Source organism: Rhamphochromis longiceps, linkage group LG4 (assembly GCF_057381845.1).
Source record: "Rhamphochromis longiceps isolate RC_006_pf linkage group LG4, R_longiceps_female_GT1.1, whole genome shotgun sequence".
Lineage (NCBI taxonomy): Eukaryota > Metazoa > Chordata > Actinopteri > Cichliformes > Cichlidae > Rhamphochromis > Rhamphochromis longiceps.
In genome coordinates, this window is record NC_140560.1 from 11,655,975 (window position 1) to 11,664,909 (window position 8,935).

General features: G+C 42.3%; 1 protein-coding gene across 1 annotated transcript in view; it reads right to left on the reverse strand.

Annotated features, from left to right (window-relative positions):
- The window catches only part of mei1 (meiotic double-stranded break formation protein 1), a 64,923-nt gene extending 57,936 nt beyond the window's left edge, over positions 1 to 6,987 (reverse strand). The window contains exons 1-3 of the mRNA XM_085403286.1: positions 6,844 to 6,987; positions 6,522 to 6,645; positions 2,567 to 2,617 (exon numbers count right to left, since the gene is read on the reverse strand). Of these exons, the coding sequence (XP_085259412.1) occupies positions 2,567 to 2,617; positions 6,522 to 6,645; positions 6,844 to 6,987 (319 nt within the window). The remainder of the gene's footprint in view (positions 1 to 2,566; positions 2,618 to 6,521; positions 6,646 to 6,843) is intronic.
- Between the last annotated feature and the right edge of the window lie 1,948 nt (positions 6,988 to 8,935).

Genomic DNA, 8,935 nt, shown 5'->3' on the forward strand with positions numbered 1-8,935 from the left:
TATGTATATTTCTGCAATCTGCACATTGTACTGACTTTCATTTTAATGTTTACACCAGGGTTCCTTGTCAGCACTTTATGCTCAGATGTTTGTAAGCTAAAAATAAACTATTGTGTATGTTCAAATATACTGTTGTGATTGAAGAAGTTAAATAAAAATGTCAGTCATCAATTCATGCATCACCTCATGTCATCATAACAGAGGTCTGTCTTCCAGGAAAGAACAGTTTAAAATTAATGTAATATAGTATTGGCCATACTATATGATGTATTGCTTGTCTTTGTTTAATAATACAGAAGACAAATACCTTAAAAAATAATCGCATATCGCATCGCAATCGCAATATTGGGGCAAAAAATCGCAATTAGATTATTTTCCATAATCGTTCAGCCCTAGTCGTGAGTATGTATGGAGAATGTTTGTGTTACTTTTCTCCCTGCCAAAGGGGAGAGGCAAAAGTCCCATACTGCAAACTAAACATAACATTTGGGGCAAGTTCAATTTGAAAACTGTGCAAAACATAATGATACGTATGCAAGTAGAACCTGTTTCCATTAAAGGATGTGCACTGGTGTGCAACAGGCTATGAGTTGTGGTATATTTCCATTATTGGGTGTTATACAAGCGTTATCCAAACAGTAGTGACATATATTAAACCCTGTCATAGGGCTGTGCGATATGACCAAAATCTCATATCCCGATATAAGATATCTATCATCCCGATAACGATATAAATCACAAAAATTCAACATTTTCTGTAAATTCTGTGAATCTCGGGCAGCTCGACTTGCGTGAAGTGTTTTCAGCTGGGCGCTGTGTACCTGGAGTTGAGACTTTTAACAGATGCATGAAGGCATAGGTTGTAATGGCCGCCGTTTTCTTTGTATTTATTACACGGCGTGCTGCGGGGAAAAGCCTGTTCTAACGTTTGAGTTTAAGGTTTATTTTTTTAGTACCTAACGCATCTTTTTTCCTTCTCATCCGTAAAAACTCTGCATACACTTTCACATAATTTATTTTGTTTTGAAAAGTCTCAACAGGATCTTGAGCTTTATTGTGAAAGGTTAATATGCAAAATAAACAAGCGGACGGCGGGGCCACGCCAATGTTTTACGGTCGTGGTTGCAAACGACAAAAACAGTCGCTTGTCCGTCCGTAGTGTGGTTATATTAAATGTAAGAGAAAGAGAGAACTTTAACAAATTAATATAGCCACTACAGTGACCATCAAAACCACGAAAAAACGATAGCGTAATCTGAAACGATAGATGTTTTTATATCGTCATCCGATATATATCGTTATATCGAACAGCCCTACCCTGTCATATCAAAAAGGCAGTGTACCAAATAAATAAACTGCAATAGATGCAAGTTTAATGTTTAATGCATCGGTTTCCCTCTCAGTTACAACGCAAGTTCTCATTAAGCTGTAACTGCAAAGCTGAACAATTCTGTGAAGATTGTAGGCTTTCTTTCTCCTTCTTTCTTATCTCCTCACACTATGACTGCATTATTTATAGCGCTCAAGTGATTTACAAAACGTGTGCTTTACACACTGTCTGTGCAGAAACCAAATGCAGTGTCACATTTTAAGTACTCTTCTAACTGTTACAGAAAAGCAGTCCCTTGGGCATTTTTAAGACAGCTCCCGTAAAATCATTTGATTCGCAGCCATAGGTCCAGGCTGCTGGGGGATTCCCATGATGCACTGAGTGTTTCTTCTTCAGTTACCTTTTTCCACTCATGATGCATTTATATACCTGCATTTAATTAGCTATTACTCATCTCTGGCTCTCTTTCACAGTATGTCTCTGTCCTGTCTTCATCTGCTCACCCCCAACCGGTCGCGGCAGATGACCGCCCCTCCCTGACTCGGGAGGTTTCTTCCTGTTTAGTGGAAGTTTTTCCTTTCCACTGTTGCAAAAGCACTTGCTCATAGGAGGTTCATATGATTGTTTGGGTTTTCTCATGTATAATTGTAGGTTCTTTACCTTACAATATAAAGCACCTTGAGGCAACTGCTCTTGTGATATTAAATAAAAGTGAATTGCACTGAATTAATTTGGACTTACTAAAATTTTTTATTTTTAGCATTTTTGAAAGGCTGCAATGGGAAAATCTGTCTGAGTGTTTGAAAGTGAGACTTTGCCACGAGGCCAAGATTGAGGATACAGAATAATCTGCATTTGGCTGCCCAAATAAACTCATTAAGTACAAAGAGAAATTCGCATTTCAGCTTTGAAGTCAAAGATCGCCTTAGCCACCAGCCCTGACCATTATCAGCAAGAAGGCTTATGTGTATCCTCCAAAAAAAAACAAAAAACACTGACTGTGTGTGTGTGTGTGTGTGTGTGTGTGTGTGTGTGTGTGTGTGTGTGTGTGTGTGTGTGTGTGTGTGTGTGTGTGTGTGTGTGTTCACAAAAACAACTGCATAGAAGGCCTCCATCTATGTTTGCGTGAGTGCAATGTGAGCACGAGTCTGTACATAGAGTGTGTATGTGTGTTTTCCTGAGCACACACAGACACACAAGCATACATCACCAAACCAGAAAGAGGCATCTCTTCACCTTGGTCAACCTTCTCCAGAGTTACAGGGTCCTCTGCAGTTTGAAGCATCCCTGGGGACAGAGAAGATATGACAGAGCAGATTTTAAAAGGCATACTTCAAAAACCACATGCACTCTTGCTTCTACACAGAAGTACAGGAGGAAGAAATTTAATGTCATTATGCAAAAAAAAAAGGATGAAATAGGACAAAATAGAAAATACAAATTACAGAGACATTAGATGGGGCTTCATGCTAATAAAGATCTATTTGATCATACTGTACAGGGTACTCTACCTTGCATTAGCTTTGCTGGACATCCAAGATAAAGTACTATCTTAAAAGCATGTTAAAGAAAAACAACTCAGTGTAGTGATGAATGTAAGGCATATTTTTATTGGATTATGCTCAGATGGAGAAGCACAATTCATGCAGACAATCCCACAAGAACTCTAATAGCTCTTTTAACGTCTTGTCAGATTGGTCAGAGCTTTTATGGCTTAGCATTTTGCCACACATCCTCTTATTGTGCTAATTTGATTAGAGCTTAAATGGTTTCAACATAGCACTTAATGCGGCAACCTAATAATCCTCCAATGAGGAAGTTATCAATAAAACCCTCGGATGATCTAGCATTAAAAAAACATACAGAGGTTCAATTATAGCAGTGTAACATTTGCAATAGAGGAGTCAGTAATTTAGTGTTGTGAGAATAATGAAACACAATGCAGGTCTATATATTAACAGTCTTACTGGCTCCACTGGGATTTTCACGGCACGGCAACTCATTCCATATTTAAAGATCCTCAAAAATTATTGCTGTCATGTCATCCGATATGTTGACACAGAGAATTATTCACGGTACAGGAGTCGAAATAACTTACGCTACAACTTAAATGCAAACAAGAAATCACAAATAATGAAAGTCTTGATAGTTTTATATGTTTTATACTTTTGTTAATAGCTCGTATTTTGTGTCTTTAAATCAAACATTTCAGAAATAATTTCAGAAACCCCGTCATAGTTAGTCAAAGGAGCTTGCAAAGAAAAGCGTCTGGACTTCTTTAAGTTACTTGAAGATGGTAATCCCCGAACCAAATGGTGGACACCAGAGGTGAAGGGAGCCACCAGGCTGAAGAAGGAGTCCTATCGGGCTTGGTTAGCCTGTGGGACTCCGGAGGCAGCCGACAGGTATCGACAGGCCAAGCGGAATGCGGCTCGGGCAGTGGCTGAAGCAAAAACTCGGGTGTGGGAGGAGTTCGGAGAGGCCATGGAAAAAGACTTTCGGACTGCCTCGAAGAGATTCTGGCAAACCGTCAGACGTCTCAGGAGGGGAAAGCGGTGCTCTACCTGCACTGTGTATAGTGCTGGCGGAGCGCTGCTGACGTCGACTGAGAAAATTGTCAGGCGGTGGAAGGAATACTTCGAGGACCTCCTTAATCCCACTGACACGTCTTCCGAGGAGGAAGCAGAGTCTGGGGATGAGGGGAATGACCCGCCAATTTCCGGGGGCGAGGTCACTGAGGCAGTTAAACAACTCCTTGGTGGCAGAGCCCCTGGTGTTGATGAGGTCCGCCCCGAGTTCCTGAAGGCTCTGGACGTTGTAGGGCTGTCCTGGTTGACACGCCTCTGCAATGTTGCGTGGAGATCAGGGGCAGTACCTGTGGACTGGCAGACCGGGGTGGTGGTCCCCATCTTTAAGAAGGGGGACCGGAGGGTGTGTTCCAACTACAGGGGGATCACACTCCTCAGCCTCCCTGGGAAAGTCTATGCCACGGTGCTGGAAAGGAGAGTTCGTCCGTTAGTCGAACCTCGGATACAGGAGGAACAATGCGGTTTTCGTCCTGGTCGCGGAACACTGGACCAGCTCTTTATCCTCTCCAGGATACTTGAGGGTGCATGGGAGTTTGCCCAACCAGTCTACATGTGTTTTGTGGACTTGGAGAAGGCATTCGACCGTGTCCCTCGGGGTGTCCTGTGGGAGGTGTTGCGGGAATATGGGGTGTCTGGCCCATTGCTACGGGCCATTCGATCCCTATACAACCGTTGCAAGAGCTTGGTTCGCATTGCCGGCAATAAGTCGGACTCGTTCCCGGTGGGTGATGGGCTCCGCCAGGGCTGCCCTTTGTCTCCGGTTCTGTTCATAATTTTTATGGACAGAATTTCTAGGCGCAGCCAAGTGGCGGAGGGCTTTCGCTTTGGTGGCCTCAGAATCTCATCTCTGATTTTTGCAGATGATGTGGTTCTGTTGGCTTCATCGGGTGAGGGCCTCCAGCTCGCACTGGAACGGTTCGCAGCCGAGTGTGAAGCAGCGGGAATGAGGATCAGCACCTCCAAATCTGAGGCCATGGTTCTCAGCCGGAAAAGGGTGGAGTGCCCACTCCGGGTCGGGGATGAGTTCCTGCCCCAAGTGGAGGAGTTCAAGTATCTCGGGGTCTTGTTCGCGAGTGATGGGAGAAGGGAGCCGGAGATCGACAGACGGATTGGGGCTGCAGCTGCAGTAATGCGGACGCTGCACCGGTCCGTCGTGGTGAAGAGGGAGCTGAGTGTAAAAGCGAAGCTCTCAATTTACCGGTCGATCTACGTCCCTACCCTCACCTATGGCCACGAGCTGTGGGTAGTGACCGAAAGAACGAGATCGCGGATACAAGCGGCAGAAATGAGCTTCCTCCGAAGGGTGGCTGGCCTCTCCCTTAGAGATAGGGTGAGAAGTTCGGCCATCCGGGAGGGGCTCAGAGTAGAGCAGCTGCTGCTCCACATCGAAAGGAGCCAGCTGAGGTGGTTCGGGCATCTGACAAGGATGCCCCCTGGGCGCCTCCTGGGTGAGGTGTTCCAGGCATGTCCCACCGGGAGGAGGCCCCGGGGCAGACCCAGGACACGCTGGAGAGATTATATCTCTCGGCTGGCCTGGGAACGCCTTGGTATTCCCCCGGATAAGCTGGAGGAGGTGGCTGGGGAGAGGGAGGTCTGGGCCTCTTTGCTTAGGCTGCTGCCCCCGCGACCCGGCCCCGGATAAAGCGGATGAAGATGGATGGATGGATGGATGGAAGATGTTTCACCTCTCATCCGAGAAGCTTCTTCAGTTCTTAAGGTCAAATGGTGGAGAGTCCCAGATATAAACCTAGTGGGAGTATCCCCCCACAGAGGGACAAAAGGACCCCCTGATGATCCTCTAATCACCTGAGCCAAGGTGTGAAACTGGGTGTGGGTCCCAATCCCCGTCATAGTTAAAAGCAAAGCTGTCCACTAGCCTGCAGCCCATGCTAATGATCTTTTTTTTGGTGGCTACTTAGTTTGATGATTCCATCTATGAAATGAGATTTAATGTGGCTGTCATTAAAAATGAAAATCAGTTACATATACAGCACTTAATTAAGGCCCAAATTACTGCATCACATCAAAGTCACAAATCAGTATAATGGTTTAATCACACTACCGATGACAAGCACACCTCTCCAAAGAAAAGAAAAGTAGTAAACTCAAGGTTAACTGCATTATCGGCGTGGATCCTTTTTTTTTTTTTAATGAAATCAACGCAAAAACTATTATGTCCAGTAGTGTGAATATTTCTGTATCGTGTTCTGGTTGATTGCTAAGATCAATTGTTCTCTCTGTTCAGCCTGACCTTGCAGAAAAGCTGTAATGCGACTGCACCACCAATACAACAGTGGACTAACACAGTGGTGATTAGCTTCAAGGAGTGCAAATGTTAAACAATCAAGCTCGAGCTAGTGAGAAAACAGCCAGTGATGGTTAGGACTGTCAGTACTGACTGAAGGTCTGTGCACTGCAATAGTACTGTTGATGCTCCTTGTTTTCTAAGTGCATTCCAGTCTGATTTTGCCTACCTAGCATAAAACTGTTTGCACCTTTAGAGAGATAGCAAGTGAGAGGTGAAAGTCCAGCGCTTCACAATCGCCCTTGCTAGACATTCCTTCTGTTTCTAATCTGCTGCTGCATGTGTTACTATTTCTCACCCAATAGTTTGGCTGTAAAATGCAGACAGACTCTGTGGTCCTGTTGGAGCAGCTCTCTCAAAGCCCCCGGAGAATACTTCAGCACTCCACTTACACTGGACAAGGCAGAAGACTTCCTCACAGACTGCATCCCACAGACAAGCGTGTAGGAGGAGAGATATAGGAGGGTAAATAAAGCTCCAGCTGAGCATCAAGGGAAATTAACAGCATAATGCAATTTTCATACACATTTCCCAATCCTTCCTAAAGGTTGTGCAAGAGAATGTAAAGCCACAGTAAACAGCTACAACATGGAGATGTATATAAATATATTTCTTCTCACTGCTATGTCTTCATCGTCAATCATTTCAATGAGGCAGGCCACACAGAGCAGCAGCCCGCCTCCCTCCACAGGCCCAAGGCGCCTACTCCACTTTGGGTCATGTCTGAAGTGGATCTTGTTGCAAACTATATCCCTGCTTGTCATTCTGTTTGTTTCGCCTGTTCAGACAGAAAGACCACAACAGCTTTTTATACAAAACTGCAGGCGAGCAAGAGTGCTAGCAAGCTATTGTATTACCTAGCGCTACATGCTAACTATAATATTAGCACTAGCTAAAGTTAATTTGTGACTTAGCTAGCCATAATATCCTTAAAAACAGATGTTTTTGAAGATTTCTCTTAAAACCTTCAAAAACATCTGTTTTTAAGTAAAATTATGGCTAGCTAAGTTATAAATTACCTAGCGCTACATGCTAACTATATTATTAGCACTAGCTAGAGTTAATTTATAACTTAACTAGCCATGATTTTCTTTAAAAACAGATGTTTTTGAAGATTTCTATTAAAACAAATGCTATTGACAAACTCTAATAACCACAAAATATGTGTAATAAACCATAAACTAACCTTTGCTGACAGTATATATCAGACGAGAACTGTGCAGAAATGATGGCTAAAGTCAAAACCCCAAACTTTATTGAACATTACAGTACAGTAGGTTACCAAAATAATTCCAAACACTGTTGTACTAATAAAAACTGCATTTATAATGTAAAACATTTTAATATTATAATGATACTATAAAAATAGATATTTATAAACAAATATATGATACAAAAACTTAAGATGTCTATTTATTAAATAACTAAATTCTCCTGTGAAGCCTCCTTCAAAATTTACCTTAACATTAAGTGTTGGTTTTAAAATAAACAAAAAAAAAAAGGCCAAATTCTGACAAAAAGATAACACAGGACAATATATTAATATCTTTAAGAGTGGTTTTACTCATATTAGCAAGTGTTATGTTGAAAGCTAACCCTTATTTAAAAACCACAAAAAGAGCTGATGATCTAATGGATTTATCTGGTATCTTTAAATGTGTATGATAATAAAAATGCAAATGAAACAACTCTGGAATAGTGCAAGTACATGACCATAGTTGTAAACTATGAATATATATGAATAACTTGTTTTGTTTTTTTGTAAATGTATGAAAAAAAGATAAGATACAAGCATTTTTTTCTGGTTGTTATTTCACTTTTTTACTAGAAAGATCCATGTGTTGAACAATAGTGCATGAAGATAATGTTCTGGCAAATAATGATAATTATCTGAAATGCTATGATCATTTTTGCTGCAGTTATTGGAACTTTTCAATTTCGTGTACATATGGGAAATGCTTGCCTCATCATTACACTCATGCTTGGGTTTTTTTGTTGTTGTTTTTTTTAACATAAAATCACATGAAACAGCTGCTTAGGTCCCATATTTCTTGCTGATGAACATTGGAGCTCAGTACATTGTACTGCTCTAATATTAAAAGTCCAATCAAATCAACAGTCTCTAACATTCAAAGGAAGCCTGATGGTGTATGTTTGAGCAAATCCATGCACAATTAGCCTCACAATTATATATCAACACCAATTTACCCTCCAAGGAATATCTTAGCTGATCGTTATGCTGAGACGTGTGTCTGAGTATCATTTAGCTGTGAAGGCCACAATTTGGTTATCACCATGACAACAAAAGCCTCTGGGTAACTGAGCCACTGTGTGATGATAGGTGTGTGGGGGCGAGTATCAGCTACTACCGACATGTCGATTTATAATCTCCCTCTGCTTCTCTTTAAGCAGAGTTCAGTGCGCATCAAAGCATCACACGTGTGGCCAGCTCAGCACTCCGCGCCTCTGTCTGTCAGTGACGGTGTAAATGAGTGTGCAGAAAGATAAACCCTCTCAGAGTTCAATATATGTAACCTTTGACAAATGTGCTGCGCTCCAGCAAACATATTTTAGGCGAAGTGTAGCTACTGCGCTGGGACTGTGTGTGTGTGCAGGAAGTGGTCAGAGGGTTTTGTTTCTTCTGGTTGACTGAGAAGAGTCAGACAAGATATCGGTTTATAAATTTGTGCCAGGACAGGAGCTAAATCCATC